Genomic DNA, 17,407 nt, shown 5'->3' with positions numbered 1-17,407 from the left:
GGAGGTATCGTATTATCTTCCCTTGTTATTTTCCCTTATCATTGTTGTAGTTGGTGGTAGCGGTGGTGATTTGTGTTGTACATTGGTTGCTGGACTTTTCTTGTCGTAACCCGTAGGAGTTGCACCCTTTCGGTCCTCCTCCCTGTTCCTCCGGGAGCGGGGAAGGGGAGAGCCCCGGGGGGGTGGGGGTGGGGGGGCCCTCGATTGTTGTCAGCTCGGCACCACTCACTGGGAGTGAGTGAACAAGTTGCCTGACTGGGTTTAAACCATGACAGTTCTTTTTGGCACCCAACGTGGGGCACGAGGGGTTGAGATAACAACAGATCTGACCGGATTAATAGTCACTCATCACAATGCTGATTTATTGGCTCTCAAGGTTTTTCCTCTTGATCTCACAGTTTCAGTATATCGTATCTTACTTCCATCCGGTATTTGCTGCATTAGTGTTTCTCAAGTGTGGGGCTTGGGCTAAGGTTTTTGTCTCATTGTACTTTATGGTAATGACTTGTAATACAATAGAATCATTGATCAGGAAACTGATCTGGCTTATGTTCCCAGTGTGGTCACCACCTTTATACTTTGGGAGGTATATAATAGAAGTGCTTAGCAATTACACATCTTTTTTCTCCTTCTCAGGTGCTCAACCTGTGAAGGAGACATCCTTTTACCCTCCCAGTCGTCCCCCCAGACCATTTACATTTGAGAGTTTTGAAGTTTTTGAATGGCCTTTTAATGCTGTTGAGACTTGTTTGCTGATCGTGATGGGAATCACCATGCTAACACGCATACAGAGTGTGTTTTGCCCACTACTGATTTCAGGAGTTAAGCAGAGTCAGGTTTGGGTCTTGTCTGGGGTCAAAAGACGATGTAGGAGGACCAAGAGATTTTCACTGAGGCTGGACATCAGGGTGTGTGGGATAGTATGGGCAAGTATCTAGGTCAGTGGGCCCCTCCAGTACTTTGGAATTTCACTACCAAACAACTGCAAAATCCAGAAGAATTAGTAAAACACTTAAATGAGGTGTGTGGTCATTCTGGCCATACCAGAGATGGACAACTCATGGCAACGTGCTGGGGCTTGGCCTATGCTTACAGGGCCTTGTTCAACACTATCCAGCACCTTCAAAAGGAAAAGAATGTCGGCAGATCTGAGGGCAAAGGAACAGTCAGCGCAGATACTCCAGCTCCAGGCACAGCAGCTTCACAACCCCCAGTGACAAGTACAGTTGCTACTCAAACTTTGGCTGCAATGAACAGCGCAGCTACCCCAGTGGCAAGTACAGCAGCTGCTCAAACTTCGACTGCAACAGACAGCGCGGTTACCCCAGCTCCAAGCACAGCAGCTGCACCACCCCCAGCAACAAGTACAGTTGCTACTCAAACCACAGTGATAATTACTGCAGCTAAACCAGAGGACCAATTTGTACCAATATCGGTTGCCCCTGTATGCAAGAGAACAAGCAAAAAGGAGGCAAGAAGGTGAAGCGAGATGAAGAAACAATGAATTCACCACCCGGTCCAGAATCTGATCAGGAGTCATCATCACATGACGAAGAAGAAGAAGAAGAGGTAACTTCTTGAGCTCGGACCTCAACCGAGCTAGGGAATATTCGAAAAGATTTTACGTGTCAAACAGGGGAGCACATCATCACCTGGTTACTCCGATGCTGGGACAATGTGGCCAATGGTCACGAACTAGAAGGTACAGAAGCCAAGCAGCTGGGATCACTTGCTAGAGAAGGGGGAATTGACAAAGCAATTGCAAGAGAGAAAATGTCCCTCAGTCTTTGGAGGCGGCTCTTGGCAGCTGTGAAAGAGAGGTTTCCATACAAGGACGATGTTACGAGTCGTTCGGCCAAGTGGACTACTATAGACAAAGGCATCCAGTCTCTGAGGGAATCAGCCATCGTAGAGATGATCTATCACATCAAGCCGAATAACAGGGATACACCCATAGATCCAGATGAAGTTGAATGTACACGACCCATGTGGCGAAAACTTACACGGAATGCACCATCATCATATGCCCATTCATTGGCAACAGTAACCTGGAATGACATAGTACCACTAACAGTGGATGAAATGGTTCATAAACTCCGAGAGTTCGAAGACAATCTCACCCCTTCCATCATCTCAGCTGTGGAAAAACTGTCCCAGGACCTCAAACAATTGAGGGACGATCTATCTGATTTATCCAGCTCCTCACGTGCACCAACACACGTCTCAGCCATTAACAAAAGTCGTCCTATTGTTCAACAGAGGAGATACAGGAGGTATATGCCACGGGGTACCCTATGGTTTTACCTGTGGGATCACGGAGAAGACATGACAAAGTGGGATGGAAAACCTACTTCAGCTTTGGAGGAACGGGTGAGTGAACTGAAGAGGGGAGCAAGGGCCAAGACTGATCGTCCCATGAGAGCTACAGCTTCAGTCTCTGGTGAGCAGTTTCCCAGATGGAGTGGAAGAGCTGATTTTACTCCAGCTCCTGTGATAACGAAGAATAATCCCTTTTACCACGACTTAAGTGTCCAACGCTGTGATGACCATTAGAGGGGCCCTGCCTCCAGCCAGGTGGAGGTAGGCGACAATCGGATTTACTGGACTGTGTGGATCAGATGGCCTGGCACATCAGTCCCACAGATATATAAGGCTCTAGTAGATACCGGTGCACAGTGTACCCTGATGCCATCAAGCTGTCAAGGGGTGGAACCCACCTATATTTCTGGAGTGACTGGAGGATCCCAAGAGTTGACTGTGCTGGAGGCTGAAATCAGCCTGACTGGGAGGGAATGGCAAAAGCACCCTATTGTGACTGGTCCAGGGGCTCCATGCATCCTCGGCATAGACTACCTCAAGAGAGGGTACTTGAAAGACCCAGAAGAGCTCTGGTGGGCTTTTGGTATTGCTGCTTTGGAGACAGAGGAAATTGAGCAGCTGTCCACCTTGCCTGGTCTCTCAGAGGATCCCTCTGCTGTGGAGTTGCTGAAAGTTGAAGTACAACAAGTGCCAATTGCGACCACAACAGTGCACCGGCGGCAATATCGCACCAACCCAGACTCCCTGATTCCCATCCATCAGCTGATCCGTAGACTGGAGAGTAAGGGAGTGGTCAGCAGGACCCGCTCACCCTTCAATAGCCCCATATGGCCAGTGCGAAAGTCTAATGGAGAATGGAGACTAACAGTAGACTATCGTGGCCTGAATGAAGTCACACCACCATTGAGTGCTGCCGTACCGGACATGCTAGAACTTCAGTATGAACTAGAGTCAAAGGCAGCCAAGTGGTATGCCACGATTGATATTGCCAATGCATTTTTCTCAATTCCTTTGGCAGCAGAGTGCAGGCCACAGTTTGCTTTTACTTGGAGGGGTGTCCAGTTCACTTGGAACCGACTGCCCCAGGGGTGGAAACACAGCCCTACCATTTGCCATGGACTGATCCAGACTGCACTGGAACAGGGGCAAGCTCCAGAACACCTGCAATACATTGATGACATTATTGTGTGGGGCGATACAGCGGAAGAAGTCTTTGAGAAAGGGAGGAAAATAATCCAAATCCTGCTGAAAGCTGGTTTTGCCATAAAACGAAGTAAAGTCAAGGGACCTGCACAGGAGATTCAATTTTTGGGACTAAAATGGCAAGATGGACGTAGACAGATCCCCACAGATGTGATCAACAAGATAACAGCAATGTCTCCACCAACTAATAAGAAAGAAACGCAAGCTTTCTTGGGTGCAGTGGGGTTCTGGAGAATGCACATCCCAAATTACAGTTCGATTGTAAGCCCTCTCTATCATGTGACCCAGAAGAAGAATGATTTTAAATGGGGCCATGAGAAACAACAAGCCTTTGAGCAAATCAAGCACGAGATAGTTCACTCAGTAGCCCTTGGACCTGTCCGGACCGGGCCAGATGTAAAAAATGTACTGTACACTGCAGCTGGGGAGAACGGTCCTACCCGGAGCCTCTGGCAGAAAGCTCCAGGGGAGACTCGAAGTCGACCCCTCGGGTTTTGGAGTTGGGGATACAAAGGATCTGAGGCCAGCTATAGCCCAACTGAGAAAGAGATACTGGCAGCCTATGAAGGGGTTCGAGCTGCTTCAGAAGTGATTGGCACTGAAGCACAGCTCCTCCTTGCACCCCGGCTGCCTGTGCTGGGCTGGATGTTCAAAGGCAGGGTCTCCTCTACACATCATGCAACTGATGCTACATGGAGTAAATGGGCTGCACAAATTACACAACGAACTCGAATAGGAAATCTCAGTCATCCAGGCATTCTAGAATTCACCATGGACTGGCCAGAGGGCAAAGATTTTGGAATGTCACCAGAGGAGGAGGCGGTGCGTGCTGAAGAGGCCCCACCATATAATAAACTGTCAGAAAGTGAAAAGCAGTATGCCTTGTTTACTGATGGCTCTTGCAGCATTGTGGGAAAGCATCGGAGATGGAAGGCAGCTGTATGGAGTCCTGGACGACAAGTTGCAGAAACTGCTGATGGAGAGGGTGAATCAAGTCATGATCTTAAGGTCTTTTCCAACCCTAAATATTCTATGATTCTATGATTCTTCTTTTTGTTGAAGATGTTTTGATTTTTAGTTGTTATCGCAGAAAGAAACAATTTCTCAGTAAACTGTTTTATGTCTTCTTGTGTTAATGTTTTTGCTAGATCAATATATATTTCCTTTCCGTTAGAAATGATCAAACTTATGTGGTCCTGAATAGCATGAGCAGCATGTTTGATTTAGTTGTAATACATGCAATTTTCCCAGTGTCAGTGGTTTACCATCAGCTGTTGCACAAATGGGTATTCTGGTTCTTAGCTTCCTATCTGCATTTTGGTGTGCAAACTTCATGCCAGCAGCATAAAATATGCAGCTAAAAGGATTTCATGCTATTATGTCTGATATTGCTACTTTTACAAAGGAGGAAAAAAAGAATCCAGCAAAATAGTTAATGTCTCCTAGACCTCTGCAGGCCTCCCTAGTTAAGACACATTTGCAGCTAATGGTCTTGCCATTCAGCAAGACTTAATTACAAAGGGGTGATTTATGCATAAAAGGAGTGGATTATTTGCAAAAGGATGTACTGTATAAGACCTCCTTATCTAAAAGATTTAAATTGCTGTTGTTATTTACCATATCCTGCTTATCTGACACAGTTTTGATAAGGAAGGAATTGTATAACCTGTAGGTGTATCAACTCTGTAACTAACCCATTTGGGCCAACTTTGTATCAGCAGTCACTCTGCAGCTCTGTGTTCTCTCCTACAGAAATACCAATAAAATGCTTTTGTTCTGACCTGATCTAAATTGTATTCTGATCATTTCTGCAACAGTGTCACCAGTTTTTTTTCCAGCATATCCAAACAAATTAATGCCAGTGTAGTACTAGGGAGCTGAAGCTGCTTCAATTATTAACACTCACAGCGTTAGATTCTCATCTTTTCTCCTTCTTTGTCATTAAGCTTTCAACATCTGCTCAGATTTCTCCACATCTCTTTTCTGTGATATGGTACAATTTTGTCAACTTTCTCTGAAACTATGTCTGTTATTTCCGAATTTTCATTCAGTGATATTTTTGCTGTACATTATTTATCTTAGTGGATTTCTTTTTTTAATAGCAGGGTTACTACGATCAGCAGAACGTTTTTCAGGAGGTCATCTATTTTTTACAAAATTTACCTCTGAGCAGGGCAGTCTTTCTGCACAGCCTTCATAAAAGTACATTAAATGTTATTCCCAAGAAACTACAGAAATATGGGATCTCAACACATGATTTTTCAGGCACTGTTGTTGGAGGAGGTGTGATATACTGTTAACTTTGAGTAACATATGTGGACTGGTATTTTCCAGTACTGCCCTAAACGAAAAATGGGTCGGTCTTCTTGATCTTGAGAGGTCACAGGTCAGCAATGGAGCACTTGATGAGCAGCAGAGAGTACTTCCAACCACCCCAGCCAGTAACCCAGCATCATCAGGGGCCAACTGAAATGCCTCTATGCCAGTGCACGTAGCATGGGGAGCAAGCAAGAAGAGCTATAGGCGCATGCCTCTAGGGCTGTGACTTCATTGGAATCACAGAGATGTGGTGGGACACCTCCTATGACTGGAGTGTTGGAATGGAAGGACACAGCTCTTCAGGAAAGACAGACTGGGGATACGAGAAGCAGGGAGTCACCCTCTACATCAGTGACCATTTGGAGTGTGCAGAGCTCTCCCTGGGGATGGATGGGGAGTTGACCCAGAGCTTATGGGTCAGGATTAAAAGGAGAGAGGGGACAGAGGATGTTACAGGGGGTCTGCTTCAGACCACCCAAACCAGGAAGACCAAGCGGATGAGGCCCTCTAGAGACAGATGCAGCCTCACAGTCACAAGCCCTGGTGCTCAGGAGGGACTTCAACCATGCTGGTATCTGTTGGGGGAATGACACAGCAGGAGGTTCCTGGAATGCACTGATAATAAATTCCTTCTCCAGGTGATACAGGAACCAAAGAGGAAGGGCATATGCTGGACCTTGTCCTCACCAACAGGGAGGGGCTGGTGGGCAATGTGAAGCCTGGAGTCAACCTTGGCTGCAGTGATCATGAAATGATGGAGTTTGAGATCCTTAGGACCGTAAGAAGTGTGCACAATGCGCTCACTACCCTGGACTTCAGGAGAGCGGACTTTGGCCTCTTGTGGGATCTACTTGGTAGAGTACCATGGGATAAAGCCTTGAAGGGAAGAGAGGCCCAAGAAAGCTGGTCAGTATTGAAGGATCATCTCCCAGTTCAGGAGAAGTGCATCCTGACAAAGAGGAAATCTGGCAGGAACACCAGGAGGATGGTGTGGATGAACAAAGAGCTCCTGGACAAATTCCAGCATAAAAAGGAGGTGGAAACAAGGACACGTAGCCTAGGAAGAATATACAGAAATAGTCAGAGCAGGCAGGGAAAGCTAAACCCCTGACAGAACTCTATTTGGCCAAGGAAATTAAGGGCAGAATTACAGAATGGCTTGGATTGGAAAGGATCTTAAAGATCATCTAGTTCCAATACTCCTGCCATGGACAGGGTCACTTTCCAGCAGCTCAGGTTGCTCAAATCCCTGTCTAACCTGGCCTTGAACACCACCAGGGATGGGGCATTCACAGCTTCTCTCGGCAACCTGTGCCAGTGATTCACCACCCTCACAGTAAGAATTTCTTCCTAATATTTAAGCTAAATCTGATAGCACTGTAAGAAATGCAGACATGCCCTGCATGTGCCTGGTAGACAGCATCACATATTGGTGATGAAAGGAGTATTATAAACACCTGTCTCCTTTTAACAGAGAAAAAGTTTTTACCAGAATCTTTGCTCAGTCATTGCTTAGTGTGGGAATAAGGCTGTAATGGCTGTCACTTAAGGCCTCCTTGTGATATCAAAGTACAGCGCAGGGAAGGCAGGAAGAGAATGAGCTTAATGTATAATAATGAACAAGCAAGAAAAAACATTGCAGCCAATTTCTTTGCTACCTTGTCCCTGTGAGTTGCTAGGGACATCACTTTCATCTTTCTGATGCTATCGTGTAGGTAGAAAACCTTTCTCCCTTGCAGCTTGAAAATTAACAAGGCGTCTTCAGTTTTCTATAAAGGATACAGATGTGAGAGCCAATGCAGGCTATTCCCAGACAAAAGAAAGCCTACGCAGATGACATACTGCACCTGCTCTATTTTCGTTAAGTTTGTATGACTACTTTACTACTTAAAGATTTGCCACTAACAACAATAGATGCAAAAAATGTAGCATCAGCACAGAGCAGAAATTCTTTTCCAGCTCTGTGGTACAATGGCTGAGTTTTCTAACTGCAGGCATGAGCAGTTTGGTAAACTGCTTTTCTTGGCAGATATGCTTGTGACTAAAATTCAACTGTACTTTTTGAAGAAACGTCTACTAAATTTGAATACAGGTAATTAAATTCTACTTGTCTAAAATGCTCCCTCCAAGCTGAACTATGTATAATTCATTACAAAAGAAAAACATGTCCAGTATCAAGGATGAGTAATTTTGACCATGGGTTACAGCAACCCACCAAGACTGAGGAAAGGGATTAACAACTATTTGACAGAATGAGATGTAAGTGGCCACTGAGACTTCTGTGAAACTACTAACCATGTAGTTTTAAAGCAAATATTTATCTGACTTCCCGCTCATCAAGGTCTGCTCTGTTAGTGAAAATTGTAAATCCTGTGCCCAAAACCTGTGCCTAAAACCTGTGCCTAGACGTGCAGAAATTGAAGAAGAGATCGAGTGCCATCTTGTGGACGCCAAAAGAATATAAAAACTTACTGCGCAAGTACTCATTAAAAAGAATGGAAGTACAAATCTTCTTACACATAAATTATAACCAAAGGCAGTATTCATTATAACAGAAAAACATATTATGAATCTAAATATACGTGCTTTTTTATTTTTTATATTTTTTACCTTTTTTTCTTCCTCTAAAGCCAAAGTAAACTAAAAATTCTGGGGGCGAGTGGTCACACTGCCTATTATTATGGCCTGTCATTAACTAGATAACTAGTATAATATCCAAGATACTTCCATTACTAAATGTAATTAAAACTTTTTACAACTCTCTTCATGCTGTCAGACAGCAGAACAGAATACATGTGGTAGCAGCGGTGTATTCAGGACATCTTTTTCTTTCACTTTTTCTTCTTTTATATATATGATACCACCATTCTTTTTTGTTCAGCTGAAGTTATGTAAACAATGATTCTATATGTCAGTCGAAGTTTCTCAGACTGAAGCAATTAATTAAAATGCTAGGGGGAAGTAAGATGAGAGGAAAAAAAAAAGGATAAATCTGAGGTGGAGTCCTATTTTAAATGAATTTTGAGCGTGTTCTATAAAACAACTAGTGCCCACAGATCCGTTAATCAGTGGCATTCTGCATTTTGTAGTATGACATAATCAGTTTCACAAGACAGTTCTCTCTCATTAGCATGAACTGGTTACCATCACCATTACACCTGCAACTAGATACAAGCATGTAACAGGTACTTAGGCTGCGTTTTTTCTAAAAATACCCAGCCAACAGAACTAGAGGTAATTCCAGGAGCACTTTCATAAACAGTTATATCAAACTGCTAAAGCTGGCAATTGTACCTTATAGGAATAATTGGAAATGACTGGGAATTCACTTCAAGGATTTTGACAGTCTTTCAAGATGTTATATGAATACGTGTAAGTACCCTACGGCATTCCTGAATTACTTGCCTCCCCTCCTCTTCCGCACCCCCCCCCCCCCCCCCCCCCCCCCCGCCCCCCGACTTATTTGGCATATATACCATTGACATAACGGCTTGGGCTGGCTGCCATGTTGCAGAGACTGAATATGCACTTGTGTCTGCTATCTGGGCTTCTACACGTGCAAATTCCATCTAAAGCTGGTACAAGCTCATAGAAAGGAGTGTAGTGGCAAAGCTACAAAATGAGACTAGAGACAGGAAATTAAGGAAGTGTTGAGGGGGCCTTACTCGCCAACACAGAGTGAGTTCAGGACAAATGTTGCTGTGCAGGTGTATTTCCCTGAGGGAAATCCCTGCAGTGCCAGGCTGACAAATCACAGGAGACTACAAATTATTTTTCTTTACCAAGCAACTATCGTTTGTCATCATAACAAAATAATAAAATTTAAAAAAAAAAAATCCATCTTCACAGGTTTCACCAGATGTCCGCCGCATCCTGCATCACTTGAGCTTGTCTAAAATGGGATTATCGGGGAATAAACGTTCGCCATTTCAAGGAGCGGGGGGACTGGGCGAGGTGTGACTCTCAGGTACGAGGGAGGCTGGAGCGAGGTCCCACAGCCTCCCAGGGCCGTGCGCCAGCGCCGCCACTGCGCCGCCTTGTGCCGCGGGAAGGCTGCGGGTGGAATGGGCCCCGCCGCTACCCAAGAGCGGAGCCGAGTTGAGTCTGCAGGGAGAGGTGAGCGGCTGCCTCGTTAGAGCAGAGCCAGCTAAGACTCCTGCTGCCTGCCTGCCTGCCTCCCTCCGGAGATACTCGTCGGCAGAGCTCTCAGACGCCTGACCCGCTCCACACCTCGTAGGCTTAGCTTCCCCAGGAGAGCTGAGTCGGCGGGAGAGGTGGTCTCGCAGCCCCCGCCCCCAAGCAGGCACCAGGGCAGCGCCATGTGTTAGCGAGTCCGTTTTTGACGGGAGGCAAGTGCCTCCCAGAAAGGTCAGTGCGCTGGGGGCTGTAATGCTCAACCTGTTGCTCCTCCTCTTCCTCTTGGTAGTGCCCAGAGCGCGGCAGAGGGACTGAGAGGGGTGCGGAGGAGGGAGCTGGTCGCTATGAGGCACCTGCCATACTTCTGCCGCGGGGAGGTGGTGAAGGGCTTCGGCAGGGGCTCCAAGGAGCTGGGCATCCCCACTGGTGAGTGGCGGCGCGGGGCCCGGGCACGAGCGGCGCGGGGCATCTTCTCACGTCAGGGCGATGGTGACGCCTGCCCATGGGCGAAATGTTCGCCACGGCCCGCACCGGCTCCTTGCTCTGGGGCCCCCCGGGGAGGCCGGCGTCGGGCGCAGGGGTCTGTCGTCAGCCTGGGCCCCCTAGGCCGCCAGAGCGAGAGGCGCCGTGGCGGATGGTTCTCCGGCCGGGTGGAGGTGTGGAGCTCAGCGCTGAGTCTCTGTGTGCAGTCGCTGAGTTCGGGAGACGCTCCGCTGTCCTGCACCAGTTCCCCTTTCGCATGGCGTGCTCTTCCCGTGAACAGGCTTGGCTTGCTCCGTGTTAGCTTTTTTGGTGATTTTTGTTTTCGTTCATATTGCCTCCAAGTCTTGTTCAATTGTCCGACCTTCTGTTAAACTGACTCTGTTTGCCTTAGTTACCTTATCTGATCATGATCAGTATGAATTGCAAGATCCCGAAAAGTGATCGTATGCACTGTGCATGGTGGTGTGATGTGGTAGTTTGAAACTCTTTGGACCTCAGAGTAGGACAAGGAAACGAGCAAGCACTGGGAGTGGGTTTAAAGAAGCAAATGTAAAGTGGCTGATGCAGAAATTCAAGGCAGAGCACGTGCAGCTCTCCTAAAGAGAAGTGGTGTTTTCTCATTGCCTTTCTTGGTTTGACTTGTCTGAATACAGATAGAGGTGTAATCCAGATTGGATATCAGCCTTTTCTAAAGACAGGCTGGAGTCAGTGGGCATTTTTCACAAATCCTAGGAGGCCAAGAAAACCTCCTGTGAGGAATCTTGAGGTATGGGACATGTGATTCTATCTGTTAATATGAATTTAGTGGGGTTTTCTTGATTGTTTGTATTTGGTTTATTAGTATCAAGGAATATGTTAGGGAAGCTTTTCCTGCTTATGGACTGTGGTAGAAATACGCTGACTGTAAATTCTTTAAAATCGTCGTGAAGCCTTAATTGGCAATCTCTATCCATGTGTGAATAGGACAGTTGTTTGGCTAATGGCTTAGATTTATTCCCCTCAGTCAAAAAGGAACTAATTTATTTCAGATTTGAATTTTTCTAAGAAAAGCCTCAAATATGAATAACCTAAAAGGCAACATGAAAAAAATTGTCAAGTGACTGAAATAATAACTTCGTTTATTTTTACATATTTTACTTCCAGAAAAATACACCTCAAAAAACTTATAATATGTAAGTAATGCTAAGATGCTACTTTATAATGCAGAGAAGCTTGGGATTTTTTTTCTGTTCTTTGACCATACTAAAGGAGTGATAGTCCTACCAGTGAAGTGCATTCAGACTGCAGATTTCAGTTTATTACTTTTAACTATAGAATGAACTATTTAACTATATCAGAGGATATAACTATGAAATAGTATGTGTAGTAAGTGTCATAACTCGGGTATTATCACAGAGACTACATTTTATGAGTGCTTTTTCTGTTTATGCTTTTTAAGCGGCATGTTGTGCTAGTGTTGCCGATGTTCTGCTTGTAAATAGCACATAGACAGATCCTGGCTTTTAGGAGATTGAAATTCTGTGATACACTTTACTTACACTTTCTAAAATTTTTGCAGCTAACTTTTCTGAGCAAGTAGTCGAAAGCTTTCCATCCGATATCTCTACTGGTGTATACTATGGTTGGGCCTGTGTTGGAAATGGAGATGTGCATAAAATGGTTTTGAGCATAGGATGGAATCCTTTCTATAAAAATATTAAGAAATCGGTGGTAAGAATTTTGCTTTGTGTGGTACTTTGATTACAATAAATGAGCTAGACGTTGAATAAAATAAGCACAATTGGAGCCATAAATGAGATTAGAAATTCCATTTTCTGTTAGAATTATTCATCTCAAATGTGTGCATTATGGAGAGACAAAAAACCCTATTCCCCCTGTCAGTAGCCATAGAGCAAGCAGCTGTAGATAAGTAAGTTTGATTTTTATTTATCTCTTCACACCATTACTTCACTACTTCTGAAGTAAAAATTCATATTTCCAAAATTGTTGTTGCTTATTGAGCTGATAGGTAGGTAAACATAAGTTTAGATGTATCAAGTTTAGTGGTTGAGACCCCTAAAATGAGCTGGAACCTGCTAATCTCTCTGCCATCATCCATATTTGACTTACGAAATTCTGGCATGCCTTAATTTATAATGATTTTCCAGTAATTCTTCTCTTATATGGTGGAATCCATTTGTGGGGTGCTGTGTCTTAATATACAGAATCAAGATCAAAATATAAATGGTAATAACACAGAGTTAAAATCCTGAACTGTGGCATCTATGTTTTTCTTGCTGTCAGGTGCTGGTACTTTTCCTGGGTCTTGCAGAACTTAATTTTAATTGCTAATACTTGGAAGGAGTTTTAACTTGACATGAAGTCTTGCTTCAAGAATAAGTGCCTTCACTCTTCTTGGAATTTTATCATTCAGTTCCTTGTAAAAGCTCTCTTTACTTGTACTTGTAAAACTTCTCTTTAAATCAGTCAAATTCATTACAGTCATTTGGACTTGGCAACTTAATGGTCAAACAAATCTAGGCATTATTATTCGTGATTTGCTGCCTTGAAAATCTTACCCCTGAAGTAAATACCATAATGTTCTTAAATGCCATGGAAAGTTCAGTTCTTCATACTAACATAATTACAAGCCCTAGCCTTTTAATCTTACATTATACATGTTACTGTAAGTGTCTTAGTTGTTCTGTGTGGGAGAGAATTAGAATTAGAGGTACTAGTTCAACATCCTTACAACAAGGAAAATAAAAAAGTGCATCATGATAATTGTCAATTTATTTCTCTCTTTTAGGAAACACACATTATTGACACTTTCAAAGGTGACTTTTATGGTGAGATTCTTAGTATAGTTATTCTTGGATATATTCGATCAGAAAAAAACTTCACTTCTTTAGGTCAGTATTGCATTTCTCTTAAACTGTTACTCAATTTGTTATGGTCTTGCATTTTGGGAGCACTGTGTCATTGTTCTGTCTTCATCATCAGCTGTTTTGTGTGGGGTAGCTGTTTCTCAAGGGTAGAAACACCTTACAGTCTTATCTAGATAGACTACAGAGAGGTGGGCCATCAACAACCACATAAAGTTTAACAAGAGCAAGTGCTAGATCCCACCTCTGGGATGGGGTAATCCTGGTTAAGCACGCAAATTAGGGGATAAGAGGTCTGGAAAGCAGGCCCACAGAAAGCGATTTGGGAGTTTGAGTTGGTGGCAAGTTTAATATGAGTCAGAAGTGTGCTCTGGCAGCCCAGAGGGCCAGCTGTACCCTGGGGTGCATCAAGCACAGCATCGTTTAGCTGGTTGAGGGAGGTGATTGTCCCGCTCTGCGCTGCCCTGGTGTGGTCCCACCTTGAGTACAGTACTGTGTGCAGTTTTGAGCACCTCCATATAAGAAGGACACCAAATTATTAAAGTGTGTCCAGAGGAGGGACCAAAGTGGTGAAAGGAATTGAGGGCCAGACTTAAAAGGAACAGCTGAGGTTGTTTGGCTATTTCAGCTTGGAGAGGAGAAGGCTTGGGAGGGACCTGGCAGTCTACAGCTTCCCCAAAGGGTGCAGTGGAGATTGAGGTGCTGATCTCCTCTCTCTGGTGACGAGCAGTAGGACCTGAGGAGACAGAATGAAGCTGCATCAGAGGAAGTGCATGTTGGATATTAGTAAAAGATTCTTCACTGAGTCTGGTCACTGCAACAGGCTAGGCTCCTCAGGGGAGTGGTTGTAGCACCAGCCCTGTCAGAGTTCAAGGAGTGTCTGGATGATGCTCTTAGTCATATGGTTTATTTTTAGGTAGATCTGCAAGGAACAGGGAGTTGGCCTTGATGATCCTTATGGGTACCTTCCAACTCAAAGTATTTTATCATTGTCTTACCTTTGACTTTTCAGTAAAATGTGGTGGTTGTTTTTTTTTTCCTAAGCTGAATCTACTAATAAATAAATTGGTTATATTAAAAAAAGCAAAGTGCCATAACTTCCAGACTATCAGAAATTATTTATTTCAGTCAAAAAATTACTGTCATGTCTGCAGAGTAGCTTGAAAACCATGAGCTTGTTGTAAAAGCATTGGTCTGGTCTGCCCTTTTCTTTTAAAAATGCATGTGTGTTAAAACTGAAACAATTAACGAAATTCTGTTGACTTTTTTGATAAAATGTCTTGCAACAAGGAAAAAGTATTTACAGCAGGGAAAAGTGCAATGCATGTCAAAAGCGTAAAAGCCTGTTATTTTAGAGATTGTGCCTTTCCAACTTCATAGTAATAATAAATGTATCCTGACTGTGATTGCTCTCTGGTATTCTACAGTACACCCTTTTTCTTTTGCTATTGTTTGTTCAGAATTCAGACCAGCTTTCAAATACTGCTTTTCTTACTGCTCTTTTGCAGGCGCACTTGTTTCAGCAATTCAGGAAGACATTGAAGAGGCAAAAAGACAGCTAGATTTACCAGAACATCTTAAACTCAAAGAAGACAACTTCTTTCGCCTGCCAGAAGGCAAACCAGTAAACCACTAAGCAAAAACATGTGGGTTTTTTCATCTCTTGGAGCATTTTGCACTACCATGTGTCATGTATATTTTGATATATGATGTATGTGTTTGTACTGGGTTTGGCTGGGATGGAGTTAATTTTCTTCATAGCACGTCATATGGTGCTGTGCTTTAGATTTGTGACCAAAACAATGAACACAACACATTAATGTCTGAGCTATTTCTGAACAGTACTTGCACAGCATCAAGGCCTTCTCTGTCTCTTGCTCTGCTTCCCCACTGAATAAATTGGGGCTGTACAAGGGAGGAAGCACAACCCGACAAATGACCTGAACTAACCAGAAATACTCCATGCTGTAGTGGTCATGCTGAGCAATAAAATGGAGAGAAGGGGGTCAGCTATCCTTTGTTTGGGACCTAGTTGGGCATAGGCCTGTTCAGGGGAGGTGGTGAATGATTGCCTTATTTTGTCTTCTTTTTTTCATTCCTTCTCTTCTCCTTTGCTTGTTAATCTATTTGTATCTCAACCCGCAAATTTTACTGCTTTTAAAAACAGTCCCATTGCATACTGATCCTGCATTTTGCGGCATTTCACTGCAGCATTTCAGAGAGCTCTGCCAGGATAGCCTTATCGGAATTCTCTGGGGTGGGTTCTGTCAGCCTGCTAGGGTTCTAGTTCATAGTGTTTTAACTTGCAGCAAGTCTTATGGGGTATTTGGGAAAAGGCCTTGAGCAAGTCAAGGAGTCCTTGTAGCTGTGCAGGACTTGATTATTCAGATGCTTATCAGTCCTGTTGATGGCAAAGACAGAAGGGGATATACACCTTTTGAGGGAGAAAAAGAATGATTTCTATAAAGACACTTAAGAGAATGAGCATCATTTTGGCCTATGTTGTTAAGTTTGTTTATAAATTTATCTCTCCAAAGACACAGTTTTGTCCTAACCATTGCCTGGACATTTTCAGCACACTTTGGCATTTCTAGTAGGAAAATAATAAAAGAGAACTAAACTTGCCTGCTGTCAGGAAAAAAAGAAAAAAACCAAAACCCAAAAGCAAACCCTAAAACCAGTTTAATGGGCTTTTGCTGTATTCATGTTGGAAATCTATACAAGAATTTTCTTGAAAGTCAGTTCTGGGTTTCTGCACTTCAGAATTGAAGGATAATGGAAGAATTGTTTTAACTTTTTTTCCACCCAGTGTAAGGAGGCATTCTTGGATATATAACAATGTCAAAGTCTTGCTTCTTATTTTACTTTTCTGGAAGAACAAGTTACAGCCATGTTAGCCAATCTCATATATTGTCAAGAACATACTTAAAGAGTAAGTCTTTATTGATTCTGCTATTATAGCTAAGCTTATAGCTGCCTTTTAAAATTATTTTTTGCCAGAGATTTAATGTGCCTGTGTGGAAACCAGAGTGTCTTAAGCTGGTTGTCTTAGTAACACTATTCTGTCACCGCTAATGAATGCTGCTATCCAAAATCGCTTTTATCATTTGGCTTTAATGAAACCGAATGCTTGAAGATGGAGAACAGCAGCAAAAGGAAAACTGGAGAAATTTTACTTCCTCACAGCCTTCACGTGAACTGTGAAGTATGTATACAGTAAGGTAATAAACTCTTCTTTGCATGGTTGCCATCAAGCTGAACAAAATATATTTGCATTTATTTGGCTGAGTGTATCTTACCTCTCTGCATTATTTAATATCAGGTATTATATATTGATTTTTTAAGTTGTGCGATTTTTTTATGTTGTGCGATTCCCTGCACAATATAAACTTTATGAAGGGCTGTATTTTTTTATGATGTGCAAATAACTATTTCAGTTTATGTTGTGACACTGCCATTAATAAAATAGTATAGCTGAGAAAGTAGCAATGCTGCTTATCACAGGTTTTCTGATTGATTGTATTGTATGTGATGCACGTCATCTGTGTGCATTCCATATCATACTGAAAGAGTTGCTTCAGAGTTCTTTCATTACCATGCTGAAACCTTCAGTTTTTTTTGAAGGGAAGGGAAGGATTGTTGTTCTTGCTACAGACTTGTTGCTACATTATTTATGTTCCAGATGTTTGCAGTACTTTGTAAGGCAATACATGAACATAAAGTGCGGAAGAAAGGTCACTGAAATTGTAGGATTTGAAGCAATACGAGAATTTTCAACGTTTCAGATACTTTTAAAATAAAGCCTGTGGTGCATTTTAATTGACTGTCTCACAACTTCTGAGGTCTGTTACTGTTCTGAAATGGGAGTTTGTTGGCAATGTGAGAATAACAGCGTAAGATTTTATTTTTTTTTCAAATGCATATAGGTGATAATGGTCTTACTTAGATAGCTGTGGCATTAAGCTAGCTGCTGTTCTGATAGCCTAAAGAACCAGTGCTTAGCTGATGTTAAAATGCAGCATGCCTTCATGTTCAGAAGATGTGAAGGTGCAATGTGCACAAGCAAATAGTCTGCAATAGAT

At 43.2% G+C, this 17,407-nt stretch overlaps 1 protein-coding gene across 1 annotated transcript; it reads left to right on the top strand.

Moving 5' to 3' along the window:
• Positions 1-10,232: 10,232 nt before the first annotated feature.
• On the top strand, positions 10,233-16,810 carry RFK (riboflavin kinase). Its single transcript, XM_061470838.1, has 4 exons — positions 10,233-10,404; positions 12,020-12,171; positions 13,250-13,352; positions 14,834-16,810. The coding sequence occupies exons 1-4, from the start codon at positions 10,323-10,325 to the stop codon at positions 14,959-14,961; spliced, it is 465 nt and encodes a 154-aa protein (XP_061326822.1). The 5' UTR covers positions 10,233-10,322; the 3' UTR covers positions 14,962-16,810.
• The last annotated feature ends 597 nt before the right edge of the window (positions 16,811-17,407 follow it).

The sequence above is a fragment of the Pezoporus flaviventris genome, unplaced genomic scaffold (assembly GCF_033815535.1).
Source record: "Pezoporus flaviventris isolate CSIRO_AGI_PZ_B2104156 unplaced genomic scaffold, CSIRO_AGI_Pfla_v1 ptg000064l, whole genome shotgun sequence".
Classification (NCBI taxonomy): Eukaryota; Metazoa; Chordata; class Aves; order Psittaciformes; family Psittacidae; genus Pezoporus; species Pezoporus flaviventris.
The sequence above is the reverse complement of the archived record's forward strand: the minus strand, read 5'-3'. Positions and strand labels throughout refer to the sequence as shown.